This window comes from Narcine bancroftii, chromosome 1 (assembly GCF_036971445.1).
Source record: "Narcine bancroftii isolate sNarBan1 chromosome 1, sNarBan1.hap1, whole genome shotgun sequence".
NCBI classification, from domain to species: Eukaryota; Metazoa; Chordata; class Chondrichthyes; order Torpediniformes; family Narcinidae; genus Narcine; species Narcine bancroftii.
This window is the reverse complement of record NC_091469.1, coordinates 199,313,595-199,337,914: the sequence shown is the minus strand read 5'-3', so window position 1 is coordinate 199,337,914 and position 24,320 is coordinate 199,313,595. Positions and strand designations below refer to the sequence as shown.

The 24,320-nt window shown below is 41.5% G+C and overlaps 1 protein-coding gene across 4 annotated transcripts in view; it reads left to right on the top strand.

Moving 5' to 3' along the window:
* LOC138737239 (ras-specific guanine nucleotide-releasing factor RalGPS1-like) overlaps positions 1–24,320 on the top strand; it is a 647,381-nt gene that overhangs the window by 163,251 nt on the left and 459,810 nt on the right. For all 4 annotated transcript variants that reach the window (XM_069887990.1, XM_069887972.1, XM_069887982.1 and 1 more), the window contains exons 6-8: positions 12,138–12,221; positions 13,727–13,816; positions 14,940–15,032. In XM_069887990.1, coding sequence (XP_069744091.1) covers positions 12,138–12,221; positions 13,727–13,816; positions 14,940–15,032 — 267 coding nt within the window. The remainder of the gene's footprint in view (positions 1–12,137; positions 12,222–13,726; positions 13,817–14,939; positions 15,033–24,320) is intronic.

Sequence of the window (24,320 nt, the reverse complement as noted above, 5' to 3'; positions counted from 1 at the left end):
TAGGCTACTAGACCCAGAGCTATTCCTTGTTGACCTTGAGCCCTCTTTTGTGCCAGTTCCCCAGAACTCTCAGTTCCCTGATCTTTCAAAAAAATTAACCTATCTCCTCTCTAATGATCCAGCCTCCACAATATGCAACAAGTCGTTGCTTGTTTTGAAAAGTCCAGTTAAAGTGAGGATAGGAGTTTCCTTTTGTACCTTGATCTTTCATACTTTCCACCTCGTTGGTTAGAAATCCTTGGAGGGTTCATGCTTGCCTTGGCCCTCCCCCCACTATGAGGGTTATCCTGGTTGACTGGATTTACCTTCAGCCAAGTGGGTCCAGCTTTCTTATCTCTGAGGTGGAAGTGCCCACAACAGTCCTCATGTGCCACAAGCTAGGATCCCCACTGCCCCACCTCCCATCTGAATCCATCTGCTGGCGCCTCCTTCCCTGCCACCAAACTTTTCGTGTCTGCCTGATTTTCAGCAGGGAGTGTTCGGACCCAAAATATTGTCAGCCTTTTGCTTTCATGGAGGCTGCCTGAGCTGCAGAGTGTCTCCAGCGTGTTTAGGTTCCAGTATTGTCATGTAATACTACATTTAGAATGCAACATACATGAAATTCTTTAACCTTTGTCTACCGTAAGGCAAACAGAAAGTCGCCACTTTGTCCAGGGCCCCTCACAGAAACCTACAGCACCTGGTATTCCTAGGCAGTCTCCCATCCAGTCCTGAGCCTACTTAGCATTTGACATCAGACAATCTCAGGCATATTCAGGCTATTAGGATGCACTGCATTTGACCTCAGCAGCTGCAAACTGCCTTTGAAATATCTCAAAATACACCTGACTTTTGATTCAAATTCTCAACAAAAGAAGAGAATGTAAATGAAAAGCATGTTTTACCTCTAATTATTTGTTGGTATTTTAAAATAAATTAATCCGCTCAACTAATTGTGGGTGCCTCTTTGATGGCAGTCTCTGATGTTTTTCCTCTGTATCTTGGCACATGAGACACCCATCCCATTCCGAGTCGGGGTGGGGTCGAGGGGGGTGCGACACAACTCACCTGCAGCACGCCTTCTTTCCTCTGCTGGGGTTTTAAGTGAGCCTGGAGCAGAGTGGGAAACTCCAACCTCCAGCTCATCTCGGACTTGGCTGGAATGATCTGATCTTAATGTGGGTGGCTGTTGGCCATCAATTACTGATGGGCAGAGTGGCAGGAGGCTATTCAGCCCATCAGACCTGATCCAGATCTGAGCAAAATCATTCCAGCTCACCTTGCATATTCTTTCCAATATTGCTATATAGCCTGCCTCATCCCAGCAGTCCTAAAGAACACATCTAAAATTCCCTGTTACTTTTGGTTCTTGTGCCAAACAGTGCTGCTCTAAGTTACATCCGGCCTTTGCCCTGTCCCTTCTGCTGATGTCTGTCCACACTTTGCCTCTGTGTTATATCCCTGCCTGTAGACATGGTACGAAGTTTTGGGCCAGCATAGCAAGTCTCCATGAAGGATCCCAACCCAAAATGTTGATGTTCCCTTTCTCTCCGTGGGCGCTGCCTGACCTGCTGAGTCCTTCCAGCTTCTCTCAGTTCATTCCAGATCCCAGCAGCTGAAGTTTTTATGTGCTTTGCGAGCTCGTTTCTAACAGGGTGTTACACTCCTGACATGGCAGACTACATTTCACGCACAAAGCAGAGATCTCTGAAGCCACAGTGCCGCTGGTTTGACAGGAAGTTGCAGTCGTGAGCGCATTTAGTCCTGGACTTTCTGAGACTATGGTTGCAATGAAAGGGCTACCTATTATCATGAAAATTAATCATAGGGCAGATAGGGCGTAGGTGGACACGCGACACTTTATAATACGCAGCCTTGCTTTCAGGAGTTCTATCTGTGCCAGATCAATTTTTAAAAAGGGTGTGATGCTACCTTTTGTGTCTGCTGGCAACATGGTTATTTACTGTCCGGACTGTCAAATTCCTTTCTCTCGCTGAGAGCTAACTAGCACAACTTTCCACCTTGTGCTTGTGTATCGAGCAGATGGGTAGATTAATTAACCAGTGTAAATTGTCCATGTGTACGTGAGTGGTAGAATTTGGGTCCTCACAACTTTCAAATCTGCATTTTCTTTGCATCATCAGCAAATTTGGCCACCGCCTACTTCAAGTCACAGTTGAGAGCGAGAGGCCATTTTCTGTGTTGTAGATCTCTGTGGCATAGTCTAATGGTATCAACAGACCAAACACCACCTCCCAGTGGGCCAATGTAAGATTACGCAGAGGCGCGAGCCAGAAAATTAGTGGATTTGATTCATTGATGCCAGATGGAGCTCATCAGATGGGATTGCATTTCTATTGGCCCACATGTGTCCTTTTGAACAGTTCACCTGTTCCCACTTAAGAATATGGATGTAAAGTGCCCCAACCCAATAAAAGCCAAATTATGTCATAACACACTTGTGGCCAAGTCTATTTTTATTGATTTTTTTTTTGCTTATTTATAGACTCCCAGTTGTACATGCAGACTGAAAACCGTTGTAGATCTTTGCAATCTTTGAAGTGGAGGCATTTTCTGTTTTTAAAAGACTGAACTAAATTTTAATTTAATCTGTTCATCCTGGCTGATCTCCCTTGATACCCCCAGCTAGTTAAAGAAAGTATCAATTTTTAGATTGCAGCCTAGGTGCTGCCATTTCGTCCTTGTATATTCTTGAGGAAAACTTCCACATTTGTTTTACTCTTGCCTTGAAGAAGTATTTCTGGAGGGGTCGTGGTCTGTGTTAAGTTATGTCCTCGATAATTCCTTCAAAATTACAATTGCAAGGACAAGACATTTTAACGGTCTCATAAACTGCATCTTGAGATGCCAGTTTGGTTTAGTTATGGCATTGAACTTGTTGAATTGTGCGGAATAACACATATTTGAGAAAGATGTGATGTTTTTTGTTGCCTGCATTTAACCCAGGTGAGTTGAAAACACCAGAGAAAGAATGAAGTTTAAACAAACGTCAATTTAACTGCAAGACTTGCAAACTGCCTTTAAATAGAAACATTCAAGCATGTTTATGACTAAATCTTTTCTCGAGGTTTGCTTGCAAAAGATCAAAGAGAAGCAAAATGAATTTCAGATTACTGCAACTTGAATGACATGATCTGCCTCTCTAGATTTGTAACGCTCTCTGACTCCCGGTTCAGTGAAAGCAGCCGGAAGCTGGGATAGTCAGCTGAATTTTCCACTCTCTGTGGATCAGTGAGTTCAGGGCGCGGAGCTCATGAGCATTCCAGAGAGGAGAGATCAATCTTGGATTTTATGCAGAAAACCTAGGTCGAGTTTTCTCTGCCTGCACAAAATATCAACAATCTGTTTCCAGTCTAGATGTTGGGAAATTGTGAAATTGTTCGGGGTTGGGGAGGGGTGGGGGGTGGAAAGAAGCATCTGGGAAATAATTATGTGAACGAAGAGAAATTCAAGCAATTGTCCTTTACTGTCCATGAACATTTATGATGAGTTTGCTCAAAGTATCCTAGTATGGAATAGCATATGTCTGCAAAGTATCACAAGGCATTGAGCTCATTAGGATTTAGGCACGAGTGAAACTTGAAAGGTTTTGGCAGCTGATTGAAACCCCACTCCCTTCCCTTCCCCAAAAGATCAATGGCTCATTATGGTCTCATTATGCCAAGGCACTTTGGAGGAAGACAGTCAGGCTCTTGAACCTCCCCTTGCTATACAAATCCTAAACTACCCTGGCAGTAAAAAAGGATTGTCTGCACTATTTTCCCTTGCATTATGAATATTTGTCATCTTTCTTTTATATTTATTACCCCTTAATATAATTGAATATGAACTATTGGAGTTTTTTTTATGAAGCATGTGTCCGGCTGCAATAAGTAAGAATTTTGCTCTATGTGTTCATCGTAAAACGTATAAAACAATAAACTCATTCTTATCAAAATTCTTCTCTGGAACCCCTACAAACTTTTTTTCTGGTACATCCAGGACCAGTACTCATTGCTCATCCTGAGTTGCCATCTTAAACTACCATTGCCCTTCTGGTGAGGGTGCTCCCATAGTACTGGGAAGGTTTTGCATTTAGCATTCATCTCTTGGGCCACACCATCCCTGAGGACGGGACTGTTCCCTGAAGCAGCTCCATTTCCATCCACAGAGGTAAAGGGTAACCGATTTTTTTTTCAGGCCTGGGGGACCTTCATCAGGAGTCAGGACACAAAGGGTGGAGGATGAGGCAGGAGCACAGGTGGATACAGATAGGAGGGTAGAAAAGAAAGAAGTAAGAGTGCAAAGGAGAAGAAAATGGGGGAAGGGTGGGGAGATGGAGGAAAGGAGACAGATTTCCTTAATTTCTGCCTTGACTATGCACAAAAATGCAGCCTGCGGCACCCTCTTGAGTTGATTTATCTCCCTTGAGGAAAATAAATTTCTCCTTTTCCTGAAGGGTGACCCTCTTCTCTGTGACAACCTCTGCTGCTAACACCCTCGCATACGGTGTCACAACTTAAAATGACTTTGGTAGTGCTAGTGCAGTACATGAAAGTTCTGGAGAAACTCAGCATACATTGGAAGTAAAAGGCAGACATGGCTACTGTAGGTCGTCTGAGCATGCTTTCTTGCCTGTCAACAGAGCCTCAGCCAATGCCAGTCTATAACCCTCAGTCGAGTGGGTGCAGCACTTTATTGAAGACTTTCTAACAGTCCAAACACAGTCCAATTCTACCAGTTCCACTTTGTTTACTCTGCCACTTTCAACCTTGAGTTATTCGCAACAACTCGGTTCGATTTGAAATTAGTCTGAATTATCTTGGGGAAATGGAAGATGGGGTCTTCATGGCTGATTCAGAATACATGAATAATGTGTCAGACCTTTTGTGTAATAGGTTGCTTGTAAATTGCTCTGATATAATATTGTGGAGAAGCTGTTTTACAGTGTTTTACCTTCCAGTTCATTTCCAAGGGTCAAAGTACTGGAGCATGTTTTGGCATTTTGTGCATGTTTACGAATTATATGTGCCTACCCTATGGCCTAAAAAGCTTTGCCTTCTCCTCAAGCTGTTAATAAGCCTGAAAATGCATAGCTATTAACCTGGAAACATTGCACAGTTAACTAAACTGTGAGCAAATCAGCTGCTGGTTAATTGAAAGTCTTCTGTATTTCTGGCTGGTGTGCAGCCCCAGGTGCGCCACTCAGGCCAAGTGTCAAAATACAATTGGAATGACTGGAACAGCAATGTGTGGCAATTAGTTTGAGTGTAGTTTACACATTGCAGCAGTACAACTGTTTGCATTCTAATTATTATTTACCAATCTCTCTCTCTGGATCGATCTCTCTCTCTTACTGAAAGAGAGATCAATGCACAAAGCCTGACAGAATGATTGCAAATTGTTCACTAATGCCCTGGAAAATTAGCAAGATCCTATTTTTTTAAAGTTTATCACCTTAAGGCAGAGGGGAAAAATGTTTTCCTTTCCCACTGCTGCATTTCAAAGTTGGAGTGTTGCACAATCCAAGGTCCCTGCAGAATTAGGAAGCTTGGCTTGTGAAAGTATTTTGCACATTTTATTGAATTTTATTCCATGACTTGATATTTGAGGATCAAAGAAGTGCGCAACACAAAAATACTTCAGAATTTTGAGAACCATCTTCCAAAGCAACACTGATTATCTGATTTAGAGTTGAGGTCAGAATCATTTGGGCTTCCAAGTCTCGTGTTGAAGTACATATTTGGTTGGATTTCTCACAAGTTTAAAAAAAATTGGAATGGATGCATGAGTTTAAAAGGATTCTAGTCATCTTTGCCGTATGTTTAAAGCAAACACAATGCACATGGTATAAATTTGACAGTTGAGTTGGAATCGTGACATCTCAGGCTCCATGTCTACAAGTCAATTTTATTTATCATGGTAAAGACAAGTTTCTCCAGGACCATGGGGCATATTTACATAAATAGAAGTTAGAATAAAAGTTTGAAATATTTAACTGTTAAGATGTATATAGTAAAAGTCCACGGAAACCTATCCACAACTGTTCTTGGAGTTCAGGAGTCTGATGTTTTGGGGAAAAAGCTGTTGTCCAAATCTAGACGTAAGGGCCAATTTGATCACAATACTCTAGGAATGCTGGATTTGTTAGAGTTTTATGTATGGATGATATTTATTATTGAAGCTATTAATGGGGAGCTTCTGTTGCCACACAGGCTGCCACACTTGTATCACTGACTTGACATCAAAACTATTGCCCTGATAGGGAAGTGCTTTGGAATGACCAGAGATGGTGAAAGGTGCTTTGGTATTATCATTGATAAATTAGTAATGTGGGAATGGCATCTTGGACCATTACTGAAAGAGGAGGAGTATGGGAATTGAGAGAGCTGGGAGTGTCAGGAACCATCCTGAGGTGAATGCCTTTAAAAAGCAATTGGAGGATAATAGATCAGTGATTGGTGGGAGGAGTAATTAAGATGAGGGGCAGTGACAAATAAAAAGATTAGCTGAAGAGGAGTGGCTCAGGGTAGGAGTGGCTCAGGGTAGGAGTGGCTCAGGGTAGGAGTGGCTCAGGGTAGGAGTGGCTCAGGGTAGGAGTGGCTCAGGGTAGGAGTGGCTCAGGGTAGGAGTGGCTCAGGGTAGGAGTGGCTCAGGGTAGGAGTGGCTCAGGGTAGGAGTGGCTCAGGGTAGGAGTGGCTCAGGGTAGGAGTGGCTCAGGGTAGGAGTGGCTCAGGGTAGGAGTGGCTCAGGGTAGGAGTGGCTCAGGGTAGGAGTGGCTCAGGGTAGGAGTGGCTCAGGGTAGGAGTGGCTCAGGGTAGGAGTGGCTCAGGGTAGGAGTGGCTCAGGGTAGGAGTGGCTCAGGGTAGGAGTGGCTCAGGGTAGGAGTGGCTCAGGGTAGGAGTGGCTCAGGGTAGGAGTGGCTCAGGGTAGGAGTGGCTCAGGGTAGGAGTGGCTCAGGGTAGGAGTGGCTCAGGGTAGGAGTGGCTCAGGGTAGGAGTGGCTCAGGGTAGGAGTGGCTCAGGGTAGGAGTGGCTCAGGGTAGGAGTGGCTCAGGGTAGGAGTGGCTCAGGGTAGGAGTGGCTCAGGGTAGGAGTGGCTCAGGGTAGGAGTGGGACTTGAAGACTTTGGCTCATGAGGCATCTGTGAGCTGAGGAAGAGCTTGATTCCAGTAAGGTAAGGCCTTTGAATTTAAATTAGGAAGAGTTAATGGAGACAACAGCAAGATAATATTCCGATTGCAGGATGTGGGAAACCTGGGACAGCACAATTGTCCCTGATGACTACACCTGTGAGAGGTGCATCGAGCTGCAGCTCCTGGGTGATCGAGTTAGTGAGCTGGAGCTGGATGAACTCCGGATCATTTGGGAGGCAGAGGCAGTGATAGAGAGGACCTTCAGGGAGACAGTCATCCCTAAAAGTCATGAGTCAGGTGACCATGAGGAGAGGAGAGGGGAGGGGAAGAGGCAGACAGTGAAGACTATCCCTGTTGCCATTACCCTCAACAACAAGTATGCTGTTTTGGATACTGTTGGGAGGATGATCTACCAGGGACAACCCACGGTGGTCACGTCTCGAGCACAGAGGCTGGTCCCTTGGCTCAGAAGGGAAGGAGGAAGAAGAGGAGAGCTATGATAATTGGTGACTTGTTGATTAGGAGAGCAGATAGGAGGATCTGTGAACAAGATCGAGGCTTCTGGGTGGTATGTTACCTCTCATATGCCAGGGTCAGGGAAATCTTTAAATGAGTTCATAGCATTCTGCAGGGGGTGGGGGGGTGGGGGGGGTAAGCAGCCAGATGTTGTGGTCCACATGAGGACTCATGACATAGATAGGAGTGGGGATGAGGTCCTGAAGAAGGAATATAGGGAGTTGGGAAAGAAGGTGGAAATCTCAAGATAGATTCCTGCCAGAGAGGATAGGAATAGGAAGTTGACTGATGAATATGTGGCTGAAAGTAAGTGCAGAGACAGGGATTCAGATTTGTGGATTATTTGGCTTTATCTGAACTGGAAAGGGACCAATGTCCTGGCAGGCAAATTTGCTAGAGCTGTTGGGGAAGGTTTAATCTAGTTTGGCAGAGGGGTGGGAATCAGAATGTGAGGGCAGATATTAGAGCAGAAGGTCAAGAGCATGATGCCATGTGTTCTGAGTTTGTGAGGAAAGAGTGGTGAGGACAAACATAAATGTAGCCAGTTAGAGGGGTGAAATGAGTCTATTTCAATGCAAGGAGTATGAGGAATAAAGGGGGTGAACTTGGAACATGGAACCATCGTGGAACCATGATGTTGTGGCCATTACAGAGACTTGGCTGGAGGAAGGGCAAGATTGGCTGATGCATGTACTGGGATTTAAGTGTTTTAACAGGAATAGGATGAAAGGTGGGGGTGGGTGGGAGGAGAAGCATTACTAGTCAGGGATAGTATCATGACTATAGAAAGGGAGGATACTGCAGAGGGAGTATCCACTGAGTCATTGTGGGTGGAAGTGAGAAATAAAAAAGGAGCTATAACTGTGCTGGTAGTCTATAGGCCCCCAAATAGCCCTCGGGACACTGAGGAGCAGATAAGCAGGCAGATTTTGGAATAGTGCAGGACATACAGGGTTGTTGTTATGGTTGATTTCAACTTCCCTAAAATTGACTAACACCTTCAGACTGCAAGAGGGATGGATAGGGCTGAGTTTGTCAGGTGTGTTCTAGGAGGATTCTTGACACAGCATGTGGACCGGCTGACAAGAGGAGAGGCCATACTGGATCTAGTTCTGTGTAAAGAACCTGGTCAGGTGAGAGAGCATTTTGGTGAGAGTGACCACAACTCCCTGAGCTTTAGCATAGCTATGGAAAAGGATAAAATGGGAAAGTGCTTCATTGGGGAAGGGTTAATTACAAAGGGATGAGGCAGGAGCTAGCGAGAGTAAATTTGAAATGCACGTTCAAGGGTGAAAGCACAGAAATCATTTGGAGGAAGTTTAGGGACCACGTGCTGGGTTCAGGACAGGTTTGTCCCATTGGGACAAGGAAAAGATGGTGGGTAAAGGGAACCATAGTTGATGAAACAGCTAGTCAAGAGGAAAAAGGATATAGGTAGCAAGCAACAGGAAGGGCTCATGAGAAGTATATGTTAGCCAGGAAGGAGCTTAAGAAAGGACTTGGGAGAGCTCGAAGGGGGCATGAGAAGGCTTTGGCATGTAGGATTAAGGAAAATCCTAAGGTGTTCTGTGAGTATGTGAAGAACAGAAGGAAGAAGAATGAAAGTGGGGCTGATAAAGTAGGCAACATGTGACTGGAGGAGGAGGTGGAATTTAGGGAGGTCCTATATGAATGTTTTGCTTCAGTATTCACAAGAAAATTGGACCTTGATCAGGACGAGGATGGAATAGAACAGGGTTGTGTGCTGTAAATGTGGAGATTAAGGAAGAGGAAGTGTTAGATCTTCTTAAAAACATTAAGATTGATAAGTCCCTGGGGCCAGATATGATGTGCCCCAGGCTCCTGTGGGAAGAGAGAGAGAAAAGATAGCTGGGGCAGGAGCTATGATCTTTGAGTCCTCTTTGGTCACAGGGGAGGTGCTGGAGGATTAGAAAATGGCAAATGTGGTTCCCTTGTTTAAAAAAGGTAATGGGAGAATCCTGGGTATTTGTAGAAGTACAGACTACTCAAGGATAGTTAGCATGGCTTTGTGAAAGGAAGGTCGTGCCCCTTGGGCCTAATTGAGTATTTTGAGAAGGTAACAAAAGAAATTGATGAAGGTAGGGTGGTAGATGTGGTCGAATTGTATTTTAGTAAGGCATTTGACAAGGTCCCCCATGAAAGACTCGTTCAGAAAGTCATGAGGAATGGGATCAGTGGAACCTTGGCTGTGTGGATAAAAATTAGCTTGCAGGTAGGAAGCAGAGAGTAGTAGTGGAAGGAAAGTATTCTGCCTGAAGGTCAGTGACTACTGGAGTGCTGCAGGGATCTGTTTTTGGACCCCTGCACTTTGTGATTTTTATAATGATCTGGATAAAGAGGTGGAAGGATGGATCAGTAAGTTTGAGGATGCCACGAAGGTTGGAGGAGTTGTGGATGGAACTGAAGGTTGTTGAAGGTTACAAGAGAATATAGATAGGATGCAAAGATGGGCAGAAATGTGACAGGTGGAGTTCAATCAGAGAAGAGTGAGGTGATGCATTTTGGAAGGACAAACCAGAAGGCTGAGTATAGGGTTAATGATCATTTACTTAAAGAGTGTGGATGAACAGAGGAACCTTGGGGTTCAAATCCATACAAGGTTGATAGGATAGTTAAGAAGGCCTATGGGATGCTAGAATTGAGTTCAGGAGTAGAGGTCATGTTCCAACTCTACAAATCTCCGGTGTGACCACACTTAGAGTATTGTGTTCAGTTCTGGTCACCTCATTATAGGAAGGATGTGGAAGCTATGGAGAGGGTGCAGAGGAGATTTGCCTTGATTGGAAAACAAGTCTTATGAGGCAAGGTTTGTAGAACTGGGACTTTTTTCTTTGGAGCATAGAAGGGTGAGAAGAGATTTGATAGAGGTCTACAAGACTGAGAGGCATAGATAGGGTAGACAGCCAGTACCTGTTTCCCAGGGTAGGAATAGCAAACACCAGAGGACATATTTACAAAGTGAAGGGAGGGAAGTATAGGGGAGACATCAGGGGTTAGTTTTTTTATGCAGAGAGTTGTGGGTACCTGGAATGCCTTGCCATGGATGGTGGTGGAGGCTGAAACAATAGAGGCATTTAAGAAATTCTTAAGATAGGCACATTGGATGGAGGAAAATTTGGAGGGTTTAGTACTTTTTTAGGAATATATGGGTTGGCACAGCATTGAGGGCTGAAGGGCCTGTACTGTGTTGTAGTGTTCTCTGTTCTAAATTCAAACTGAAGTGAATTCTAGCATATAAACTGAAACTCCACAAGTGCCTTCACTTGCACAGTCCCACTTTCGATGAATGTACTGGGGATTTTTTAAAAAACATAATTGCTTCTGTGAAAAATCACCAGGAAAAAATGGAAGGGTAGAATATTTTCCTCTCTCATCTGCTGAGGATCCAATAAGTTAGCAGATGAGGTTCTGTCAAAGCAAACTCATTTCAGAATTGGAGTTCCATGTGCAGCTGCTGTTGTATAAATCCTTAAAGCACCTTTTAACAAAGGGTGAATACCTTCTTTCAAAGATTCAGCGTAAACTGATACTTCAACCTTCAGGTCCATGGATTTAACCCAAGAAGACCACATTTAAAAATGGATCCATTCTGTTAGTGAGGACAGAACTAAACCAATATCCAGCTGTGGAAATTGCTCTGGTGCTGTACTTACAGCCCCTTGAATTTCCCCTGACAACATCACAGCCCATGTCAGCAGAATAATTGCATGCACATCTTGTAAACTTTGTATGGTTGAAAAATCTGCTTTTTAAAAAAAAATGTCCTCTGAGATGTATTCAAAAGGGAACTGGGTGTGGCCCTCTTGGCTAACCAGCCGTTCTCAACCTTTTTTCAGCTCTGGCCCCCTTTGGACTCCGCTCAAAGTTTATGGCCCCCTTTCCCTGTAAAGCAGATACATTTAGTTCTTTTACCCGTACTTCTCTCCTGCACACTATATTAAAAAAAATAATTTAAAAATTGTATGATTTCAGTCCGTGATTCCCCCTTGAATGTGCTATGCCCCCTCCCCCCACCCCGGTGAAGGATAGGGGAATTCCGCCTCTGTTGAGAATGGCTGGGCTAAAGGTATCAAGAGGTATGTTGAGAAAACAGGAATGGGGCATTAAAGACATCTTATCAGCCATGATCTTATTGAATGGAAGAGCAGCCTTGACAGGCAGAATGACCTTCTGATCCTATTTTCTGTGTTAATGTTCAAGATAGTTTCAGAGTGAAAAAGAGGAAAGAGAACAAGCCAGACAAGCAAGGACAAAGCATGTTGTCTTAATGCCCTATGCTAACAGAATATATCCCTCCAGTTTTTGCACACTTGTCGCCTTTATTTTGTCAATGCTAAATTTTGCTCGCTCTAATTTAAGATCATTTAAGTGCAAAGCTGTTGTCCACAGGAAACAGTGTCTATTGAAGTGACCTGACCCCTCTTCTTTTCCTGAAATGCTAACAGGATGTTGAATAGTTATTTTGATTCTTTTGATCTTCCAGGAACTAAGTAGCTGTGGATGGAATAAGAAAGACAAGCATATCCTGGCACCAAATATTGTTGCATTTACAAGAAGGTTCAATCAGGTGAGATCATCGGGACATCAGAAAATAGGGCCAGTAATAGGCCACTTGGCCATTCAAGCCAGCCCTAATGCTCATTTTGGTCCTATCTGATCTGCCCCAGGCTCGTCTCTTCTGTGCCAGTTCCACACAGTTTTCAATTCCATGACAAATTATCACCATCCTCTTGAAATACCCTGTGATCTTGCCTTTTCAAACCTCCCGTCTGGTGAAGTCCAGATATCCACCACCTCTTTGAAGTCAATGATGCAAACTCTGGGCAGTTTTGTTTTCCCAAATTTACTTTATTCTCAATAAATTATATACAACACAGGCAAAAAAAAACTGTTCAGGACTTACTTTCATAGTTTCAATCATATCGAGTAAATTATTTACAGTACAGAAAAACTATTCAAGACTTTTTACATTCATAGTGTCAATCATCTCATCAAAGTACATTTTACATTCTTCTCTTAATACACTGTTACCACTACTGTGGCACCTCATTGTTTCTCTTCTCCCCCCACCACTTTAATTGAGGGGCTTCTTCTCAGGGTCAGCCCCTCAATACCAGTAGTGGGAGGACTCTAAACAGTTCTCCTTCTCCACAGCACCCTCATGTTGGTTGCACCAAGCCTCAGCGCATAGTCCTGCAGTCTGGAATGTGCCAGTCGGCAGCATGCCCAGACCGACATCTCAGTGTGCTGAAAGACTAACAGGTTTCAGGCCGACCAAAAGGCGTCCTTCACCGAGTTGGTCTTCCAGCAGTTAAATTTATGATCCCCTTAGATGGTGAATAAAAGTCTATAAGCATTTCAGTTGAGGCAATTGCATTTTCTTGTGTACCTGGGCCCCTGTGGATTGTTAATTTCTGCACAAAGTTCAGCCTTGAGGACACAGTAAGAGCAGCAAGCTATGTGTTTTCTCAAGCCTGCTCTGCCATTTACTGAAATCAAGGCTTCAATATAACAATCTGAAACCCTCCAAAAGTCTGTTCATCTCAGTCTTAAATTTAAACCCCGACCGGGCATTCACGTGTCTCTGAGATAGGAATTTCTAAGTATTTCTTTGTGCTGTAGTTGATTCTTCATCCAGCAACTATGTTTTCAAATTTTAGCCTCTCCATCCAGTGTTTCCAATCATAGGGTTTTCCCTTCAATTCTTGATCAGAATCTTGCCCATTTCATTGAGCTGAACCTCTGGACCCACTGACCTGTGTAAATTGATGCTTGCTTTTGATGGATTCCCTGAATGTTGATGCTATTAAATCTTGAAATACTCTAACATATTATGACCCTGTATGGTAACAGAACCTTGTACAATGTAATATCATCATGGAAAACACTGCCTAATAAATGGCTAAAGACACACGATGGCATAGCCAGCTGTCAATAGCGCTGAAATTCAAATTAGTAAAAAAAAATTTGAGTAGCATGAAAAATTTGCTTCTAAATATTAAAGCAAACTGAATTCAGAATTATTGAGCTAAATAATATTCTAAATAATATTAAACTTTTGGTTCCCTGCAGGTCAGTTTCTGGGTTGTTCGAGAGATCCTGACTGCTCTAACGTTGAAAATAAGAGCTGAAATTTTGAGCCATTTTATAAAACTAGCAAAGGTAAGCAATCACTCTCTGTTGTGCTGAAGTTTCTGTGGAAGGTTATTTCTTTCTCCTCCCTTGTCTGTGCCTGTTTCCCCTCAGACATTTGATGTCTGTTGTCTGGGACTAAGTCGGAGATTAATGGGTTTGGCATCAAGCCAAAGAAAGTTGTGAGAACCTGTATGCAGAGGGATCTGGGGGTCCAGATTAGTAGCTCATTGAAAGTATCCATGCAAGGAGTTAGGGTGGTAAAGAAGGAATATGACATGGTTGTCTTTCATTGATTGGGGCATTGGGTACAAGCATAAGGTTAAGTTTTAAGTTTTGCAATTATGTAATACTTGGAAAGGATACAAAAGAGGATGTTGCCTGGATTAGAGGATATGAGCAATGGGGAGAGGAGCGTCGGAGACTGAGGGGGAGACCTTATAGAATTTATAAAATTATGAGAGGCATAGATAGATTAGACAATTAGAATAATTTTTCACATGATAAAATGTCAAGTACCAGAGTATATGTATTGGAGTATGCTTATTTGTTGCTATTGCACTACCTTCTGTGTGCATTGACCTGCCTGGATAGCATATGCAATATGAAGCTTTTCTTTGTATTTCTGTACATGACAATAAAGCAATTTTTTTCAGTCAATGCCAATTGGGGGGTGGACAATAAATACTAGTGGCCTTGGTAAAGATTTAAGAAAAATAAACTGAAATTTGTTATATTTTTTGTATTTGCAAAGATAACCGAATATTGAAGTGAATTTGAGCAGTTTGGCTTGCTTTGTTAAATACATACAGCTCAATAATAGACCCTTCTGTCCATGAGCCCATGCTGGCCCAAATACACCAATTAACCGACAAACCCAGTTTGATTTTGGAGGATGGGAGAGAACCAGAACAACCAAAGGAAACACACACACACCACAAACACACCACACACACACACACACACACACACACACACACACACACACACACACACACACACACACACACACACACACACACACACACACACACCTCCTTACAGATAGTGCTGGATTTGAACCCAGATCGCTAGCCCTGAAATAATATTCTGCTAATCGCTATGCATACTGTGTCTTGATCCATTATTTAATTGTCTTTGTTCTCCCTTTCAGAAATTGCTGGAGTTAAACAATCTCCACTCTCTCATGGCTGTGGTCTCCGGTCTACAAAGTGCGCCAATCTTCAGACTCTCCAAAACCTGGGCAGTAAGTTTGATTTATTACATTAATAACTCATGAGATTCTGAGCATTTTCACATTTCACCTACTCAACAAAAAAAATGCTGGGTTAGTTGCTTTAATGGTTTGGAACTCAGGATCTAAAACTTCTGCAGAGCCTGTCCCATGTCATTTTAAAAAATAGTGTTGAAATTCCCAAGACCCTCACTGTGATCAACTGCACTTGATTGTAGATCTGCACCACTGGTACTCGATTTGTTTGCTGTGCTTTTATAGCTGGGGTGGAGGTCGGTTTGGTGACTCTGAATTATTAACAAAGTAGGAAGTTTCCAAGATCTGCCAGAGTCTATAAATCCAAATTAACTAGGAAATAGTACAAAGACTGTTGCTACAATTCTAAGTGTATGTTCTCTCACATAGAACAAGACAATGAGGTACTATTGAATGATTGTTTATTTTTCTTCCTATCAAGAACTCTGCGTAGGATGGAATATATGGACCAGCTGCAGTAAGCGAATAATGCAGCTCCATTTTTACTGAGCAGCAATGATTGTACTTAATTCTTCTCTTGGAATTTCAGTTTTCAACCAACATTGCTATGTTATGAGTCCAAAGGACCCCAAAACCCAACAGCAATAGAAATTCACCAAGACAAATGGTTACTTAAACAAAAATTACTTTTACTTATCTTTAAAATGAAAACAGGATCAAACTTTAACTTATTATTATTTACTCAACTTAATCCCCTTCTCATTCTAAGAACTCGTGTATGCAATGTGTGTATAAGTTCAGAAAAGTTATTTTTTAAAAAATTTTTCACACTATGAACCATACTGACCAAAATACACACAAACTCTTGAATGTATACAGTGTCATTTTCTCCCCTTTCCCCCCCTCCCTTCCCTCCTTCCTTCATCCCCCCCCTCCCCACCCACTCAACGTTCAAAATATATGATACATTAAATCCATTAAACAATGTCATCACGCAATGAAAATAAACAAGAAATTTGTGTCTTCTACTTTTACATACTGGGTCAGTTCATTTCGTCTTCTTCCCCTTCTGTCATTTTAGGCGGTGGAGGTCCGCGGTAGGACTTCTCTGTTGTGTTCCACGTACGGTTCCCAAATTTGTTCGAATACTGTGATGTTATTTCTTAAATTATATGTTATTTTTTTCCAGTGGAATACATTTATTAATTTCTATGTACCATTGCTGTATTCTCAGGCTATCTTCTAATTTCCAGGTTGACATAAATCATTTTTTTGCTAGGCTATCATAATAAATCGTTTTTGTGCTCCATCCAAATCGAGTCCAAGTTCTTTACTTCTTATATTACTTAGAAGAAAGATCTCTGGATTTTTTGGTATGTTGCTTTTTGTGATTTTATTTAATACCTGGTTTAAATCTTCCCAAAACTTTTCCACTTTCTCACATGCCCAAATTGCATGTACTGTTGTTCCAGTTTCCTTCTTACAGCGAAAACATCTGTCTGATACTGTTGGGTCCCATTTATTTAATTTTTGGGGCGTGGTGTATATCCTGTGTAACCAATTATATTGTATCATGCGTAACCTCGTGTTTATTGTATTTCTCATAATTCCGGAGCATAGCTTTTCCCATGTTTCATTCTTTATCTTTATGTTTAGATCTTGTTCCCATTTTTGTTTGGGTTTACAGCTTGTTTCCTCATTCTCTTTCTCTTGCAGTTTGATGTACATGTTTGTTATAAATCTTTTAATTATCATTGTTTCTGTAATCACATATTCAAAATTGCTTCCTTCTGGTAACCTCAGCCTGCTTCCCAATTTGTCCTTCAAGTCGGTTTTCAGTTGGTGGTATGCAAACATTGTACCATGAGTTATACCATATTTGCACTTCATTTGTTCAAAAGATAATAACTTATTTCCCGAAAAACAAATTTCTATTCTTTTGATCCCTTTTCTCTCCCATTCTCTAAAGGAAAGGTTATCTATTGTGAAAGGAATTAATTGATTTTGCGTCAATATTAATTTTGGTAGTTGATAATTTGTTTTATTCCTTTCTACGTGAATCTTCTTCCAAATGTTGAGCAGATGGTGCAGTACTGGTGAATTCCTATGTTGCACCAGCTTTTCATCCTACTTATATATGTTTAGGTAGCTTCTCCCCTATTTTATCTATCTCTAATCTGTTCAATCTGGTTTTTCCCTTGTTTGATAAAATTTTGATAGGTGTCTTAATTGTGCTGCTCTATAATAATTCTTAAAGTTTGGTAGCTGTAAGCCCCCTTGTTTGTACCATTCTGTTAATTTATCTAGCACTATCCTCGGTTTCCCCCCTTTCCATAAGAATTTCCTTATTTTCTTTAACTCCTTGAAGAATTTCTCTGTTAGATGAATTGGTAACGATTGGAATAGGTATGGTATCCTTGGGAAGATATTCATTTTAATGCAATTTACCCTTCCTATCAGTGTTAGTGGTAAATCTTTCCAATATTCTAAGTCGTCTTGTATTTTCTTCATTAATGGCTGATAATTTAGTTTGTATAGATGGCCTAGATTATTATCTAGTTGTATACCTAGGTATCGGATTGCTTGTGTTTGCTATCTGAATGGTGATTCTTTCTTAAACTTTGTGAAATCCGCATTATTCATTGGTATCATTTCACTTTTATTTTCATTGATCTTGTACCCCAATACTTCTCCATATTCCTTCAATTTCTTACGTAATTCTTTTATTGATATTTCTGGTTCTGTCAAGTATACTATGATGTCATCTGAAAATAGAGTGATTTTATATTCCTTCTCTTTTATTTTTTCCCTCATTTTATTTTCTGTTCTTATCAGTTCTGCCAGTGGTTCTATAGCTAATGCAAACAGTGAGGGAGATAGTGGACATCCCTGCCTAGTTGACCTGCTTAATTTAAATTGGTTTGATATATATCCATTTACTGTCACCTTCGCCAATGGTCCCTTATTTAATGCTTTAATCCAATTAATGTATTTCTCTGGTAGGTTGAACCTCTGTAGTACTTTGAATAAATAATTCCATTCTACTCTGTCAAAGGCATTCTCTGCATCTAAGGCAACTGCCACTGTTGGCGTCTTGTTTCCTTGTACTGCATGGATTAAGTTACTGAATTTACAGATATTGTCCGTTGTTCGTCTTTTCTTAATAAATCCAGTTTGATCTAGTTTTACTATTTTTGGTACACAGTCGGCCAATTTGTTTGCTAATAGTTTAGCTATTATCTTATAATCTGTGTTAAGTAGAGATATTGGTCTATACGATGCTGGTGTTAGTGGATCTTTCTCTGTCTTTGTTATTACCGTAATTATTGCTGTTTTGCATGAATCTGGCATGTTTTGTGTTTCTTCAATCTGGTTCATTACTTCCAGGAGAGGAGGAATTACTAAGTCTTTAAATGTTTTATAGAATTCTATCGGGAGTCTGTCCTCTCCTGGCGTTTTATTGTTCGGTAGTTTTTTTTAATATATCCTGTATTTCCTCTATTTCAAATGGTTTTATTAATTTATTTTGCTCCTCTTCTTGAAATTTCGGTAGTTCAATTTTAGCTAGAAACTCATCTATTTTGTCTTCTTTCCCTTCGTTTTCAGTTCAATATAATTGCTCGTAGAATTCCTTGAAGTTTTCATTGATCTCTGTTGGGTTATATGTAATTTGTTTTTCCTTTTTCCTTGATGCCAATACTGTTCTTTTAGTTTGTTCTGTCTTAAGCTGCCAAGCTAGTATTTTGTACGTTTTTTCTCCTAGCTCATAATACTTCTGCTTTATTTTCATTATGTTCTTCTCCACCTTATATGTTTGTAGTGTTTCATATTTTATTTTTTTGTCTGCCAATTCTCTTTTTGTTGTATCTTCCCTTGTTGCTAATTCTTTTTCTGTACTTTCCAGCTGTTCTATTTCCCGATTGTAGTCCTTCTTCATCTTAGTTACATAACTTATTATCTGTCCTCTGATGAATGCTTTCATGGCATCCCATAGTATAAATTTATCTTTCACTGATTCCATATTTATTTCAAAGTACATTTTAATTTGTCGGTCAATGAATTCTCTAAATTCCTGTCTTTTAAGTAGCATGGAGTTTAATCTCCATCTATACATTCTTGTTGGGATGTCCTCCAGCTCTATTGCTAATAACAGGGGTGAGTGATCCGATAACAATCTATCTCTCCCTTGGATGTGGGCTTACAACAGGAACAGGTCTATCCTTGAGTATGTTTTGTGTCTTCCGAATAATATGAGTATTCCTTCTCCTTTGGGTGTTGTCTCCTCCATATATCCAAAGGTTGCATTTCCTGCATCGATTTAACCACAAATTTGGTTACTTTGTTCTTTCTGCTAGTCTTTTGTCCAGTTTTATCCATCTTTGAGTCCAAATTAAGGTTAAAGTCTCCTCCTATCAGCATATTCCCCTGCGTATCTGCAATCTTCAAAAGGATATCTTGCATAAATTTTTGATCCTCTTCATTAGGTGCATATATATTGAGCAAAGCTCTATTTTGATTGGTACATTTTTATTGATTAATATAGCTACACCTCTGGCTTTTGAATTATATGAATTATATGAATTATATGATGCTCCCTACCCAGTCTCTCCTTAATTTCTTGTGTTCCACTTCAGTTAGATGTGTTTCCTGCATGAATACTATATCAATTTTTTCTTTCTTCAGTCAATTTAACAACCTCTTCCTTTTGATTTGGTTATGTATTCTGTTAATATTTAAAGTCATATAGTTTAACATGGCCATTTCATACTTTTTTTACCTCTCATTTCCACTTCCTCATCACCACCTTTCCTTCTTATCCATTTCTGTTTTCTTTTTTTAACATAAGACAACACTTCTAAAACATAAAATATTTCCACTATTCCCACATCTAAAATTCCCTTAACCCCAAATGTTCCCCCCCCCCCCCCCCGTCTCTGAGTTGCCCCTTGTCAGGCAACCATAACTCCCCTCTCCATTTGGATTGTGAACCTGCTCACAAGCGTCAACTGATTTCGCAGTGACTGTTATTCTGTCCCACCCAGCCCCACCCAGAAAAGACTTTTATCTTCACATATAACGAAGCTCACCCTCTTAATTCCACCCTTACTTCCTTTCTTTCCTTTCTTCCCCTTCTTAGTTCTTACTTATACATTATTTTTCTTCTTTATATGAAGTTTGTCATCATTCTTGTTCTTGTTACATCTCTTCATCTCTCTATCTGTTTTGCAGGCGTTCTGCAAATTCTCGTGCTTTCTCCGGATCCGAGAACAGTCTGCTTTGCTGCCCGTGGATAACTATTTTAAGCACCGCTGGATATCTTAACATAAATTTATAGCCTTTCTTCCATAGGATCAATTTTGCTGCGTTAAACTCCTTCCTCTTCTTCAGGAGCTAAAACTTATGTGTGGATAGAAAATTTTTTTTTGACCTTTGTATTCCAGTGGGTTCTGGTCTTCTCTCATTTTTTTCATTGCCTTCTCCAATATATTTTCTCTTGTCGTATATCTCAGGAATTTTACTAGAATGGATCTTGGTTTTTGTTGTGGCTGTGGTTTTGGGGCTAATGTTCTGTGTGCCCTTTCTATTTCCATTCCTTCCTGTATTTCTGGCATTCCTAGGACCCTGGGGATCCATTCTTTTATAAATTCTTTCATATTTTTGCCTTCTTCATCTTCCTTAAGGCCCACTATCTTTATATTGTTTCTCCTATTATAGTTTTCCATTATATCCATCTTCTGAGCTAACAATTCCTGTGTTTCTTTAACTTTTTTATCAGATTCTTCCAATTTTCTTTTTAAGTCATCCACTTCCATTTCTACGGCTGTTTCTCGATCTTCCACCTTGTCTACTCTTTTCCCTATTTCTGTCATGACCAGCTCTAATCTACTCACTTTTTCCTCTGTACCTTTTATTTTTCTTTTTATTTCACTAAATTCTCATGTCAGCCATTCTTTTAATGCTTCCATATATTCTTGAATAAATTTTTTATCCATGTACTGTCCATTCCCTTCATCTTCCACTTTTCTGTGAAGAGCTTTATTCTCTCCCTCCTCTTCCCCTGTGTACGCTCCAGGGCCTGTGCCCTCTACCTCTCTTCCTTGTATCTGTGTTTCTTCTGACTTTCTTGTTGGGCTGTTTGTCTCAGTTTGCTGGGTATTTTTTTTTATGGTGTCTTGATGTTGGTCCTCTTCTTCTGGGCTGGTCATCTGTTGCGCCTCTGATTTCCTTTTTTCATTCTCCTCCCTCCCGTTCCTGTTATTTTCTATATCTTCCATCTGGGAGCCCTGCTGTCGGGTCTTTCTCAGCTGGTCCCCCCTCCAGTTGGTGTTGTCTTTGTCATGCGCATTCGTGGTTGCGTACCTCTGTTTGGCTCCGTGAGCCACCTTTGTAGTCCTGCGTTCGGTGGGTCGCGACCCTGCGGGGTTTCCACTGACCTCAGGGAGTGGGCTCCTCTTTCCACGGCAGGTCCCTGCTTCTTCGTACAGGTAAGGCCTTCACCTTTCACTTCCGACGTCTTTCCTTCTTCTTTTCTTCCCATTGTTTTTGGCTTTTCTTTCTTTGGTGCCATTCCCTCAACACCTTTATTTTTTTATTTGTTGTGGTTTGTGTATCTGGGGCTTTGCTTTTTCTTTACTTTTTCCCTTCTTTTCTGGAGAGGGCTGGTATTCTCCTACCAGCCACTACCCCATCATGTGACTCCAGTTCAGAAAAGTTCTTTAATTCATAGTCCAATCTCACTTCTCTCTCCTCCAAGTTTACCAGTATCAGGCAATTCATATACTGTACACAGAAATTTAACCTTTATGAATTTCACCAGGCTTTGGTGCTTGAAAGGTAAATGGAATGTTCTTGTCAATTTTCAGAGAGAGATTTGTTGTTTGTTGGATAAAACTGATTCCTTCTGATCAGCCACATCAGTGTCTTGCTGAAGAAACTTGCCCCTTCAGGGTTTTCCAGATGATAACCTCTTTCTTTCAGGTCACCACTGAGTTCCTTTTCTATTTCCCTTATCTCAGGTGAAACATTATACAGCCAGCCATCTCCTCTTGTATGGACCAAAAGGGCTTTGAACAGGCTGAACTAAGAACTTACAACCCATCTTCAAAATGGGGTTTTTCCACAAGTTTGCCAGCTTGTCCTGTTCCAGTCCCAGCTGCTGCTGCTGAACTGTAGAAGTGAATTCTTTCTCTCCCACTCAGACCCTCTTAGAACAGCCAACTCCATTCAGACTGCAACACCGGACCCAATCTTTCGAGTCTGTTCATCTGTTGCTTTCCAAAACAATAATCCATTACTCCACAGCATGTCCAATTAACGCCTACTTGTGAAGTCCTTATAGGCATTCTTCAAAGTTTTTGTAAAGGCACTCAGAGCTGGACTGTCTGGCTTGAGCAAAGTTCCGGCATTTTGAATGAGATCTGTGTTGAAGTGCTTGTATCTTTTTGTAACCTAACTAAAAACCCCACCACCTATCTTCCAAAAACATCTCTATATTCAATATAAAATATAACATAATCTGTTACAGCTGCATGAGTGAATTAAACTCTGTCAAAATGGAGCATCCAAGTGGGATTGAAGATGACAGGGAGGGTGTGAGACTGGAACTCTGAACTAAGATCAAATTTATTGTCAAAATGCAGAAATGCAAGAGGAACGCAACCAGTCTTGCAGCATCCATAGGAGGTTTTGGGCCTGAACCCTTCCACTCATTGCTCCCCATCAATTGCCCCCCCCCCCCACCCCCCGGCACCTGGCACCTTCAACTGTAGCCCCAGGAAGTGCCACACGTGCCCACATCTCCTCCGTCACCACATTTCATGGCCCCAAACAGGCCTTACAAGTGAAACCACACTGCTTGTGTATGTGGAGTGATCTACTGCATCCAGTGCTCCCTTTCTGGCCTTCTCAACATCGGAGAGACTGGGCACAAACAGGGAGATTGCTTTGCTGAGCACCTTCGCTCTGTTCACATCAGTGATCGGGATCTTCCATTTCAATTCTGTGTCCCACACCCATGCTCACATATCTGTCCATGGCCTCGTACTATCTCACCTGGACCACCTGTAAATTTGAGGAACAACCCATGATTTTCCATCTGAGCGCTTTCCAACTAGTTGCATTAACATCAACTTCTCCATTTTCTGCTAGCATTCTCCTTCCCTTCCCTGTCTTCTTTCCCTCAGCTCTCCACCCCTTCCCTCTCTATTCACAGAGCCATCCCTCCTGCCCTTGTTTGCTGCTGTTGCCTTCCTCCTTTATCCACCTATGACCTCCTGCCTTTGAGACTGTGCTCCCCCCACTACCATTTTGTTCAGGCCCTTGCCAACATTTGGCTATACCTTGATGAAGGGCTGAAGCCCCAAATGTTGGTTATGTATCTTTTATCTTTGCTACATATAGTATAGTTTGTCCTGCTGAGTTTCTCCAGCATTGTGCTTTTACCTGCTGTGTATTATTGGCAGACCCTTTCAAACCTCCCTATTTCTTCTAGGTTTCAGCAGATACTGATGATTCTTCTTCATTTTAGGTTTTTATTAATTTATTCTTCAGGATCTGATTAATGTCCATTTTTTGTGCAATATTTGAAATTTATCCTTGAAGTAGTTGGCTAAATTCAGATTACAAACATGACATCACATACAACCCTGAGATTCTTTTTCTTATGAGCGAAGCAGAATTACCACCTATTGGTAATGCAAAAAAGCTGTACTCATGTACACAAAGAAATGTAAACAAACTGTGTGCGGTGGTACACCACCGGCCTACTGCAGGGGGAAACTTCTGTACCTGCAGGAGTGTAAGGGGACAGGACTACACCTGGCCGGCTGTCAATCAGTCGGCCTGAATGGATCAAGCCCCACCCAGTTGGGTGTCAATCACCTTCCAGGATATAAGCCTGCGCCGGCCTCCCGAAGCCTCACTCAGAGTTGCTGCAGCCACATCCAGCCTGGCTCTGTGGAAGTCTTTAGCCTGTTGTACAGTTTTACCTTATGTGTGTCTGATTCTGGCTAACAGCGCACTACACTGTGAAATACAGATAGAGGAAAAAAATAACATGGCCTGTCAGAGTTTGTAGCATCCAGGCAAGAGGATCCATAGCAGAATCTATTGAGTTTTGTTCCAGTAAGCCATATTCAGTCGCTGAATAATGCTGGCCTTTGTCATTAATGTTGTCGATGAGTAAGGTCATAAAAATTAGAATCTGGATTAGGCCAAATAGCTGCTTGTGCCATTATAATGCTTGTGCCATTATAAGGAGATAAATATTCACAGTTGCAATTAGTTAAAAGAAACCGTGATGTTGCAATAGTGCAGACAGATCTT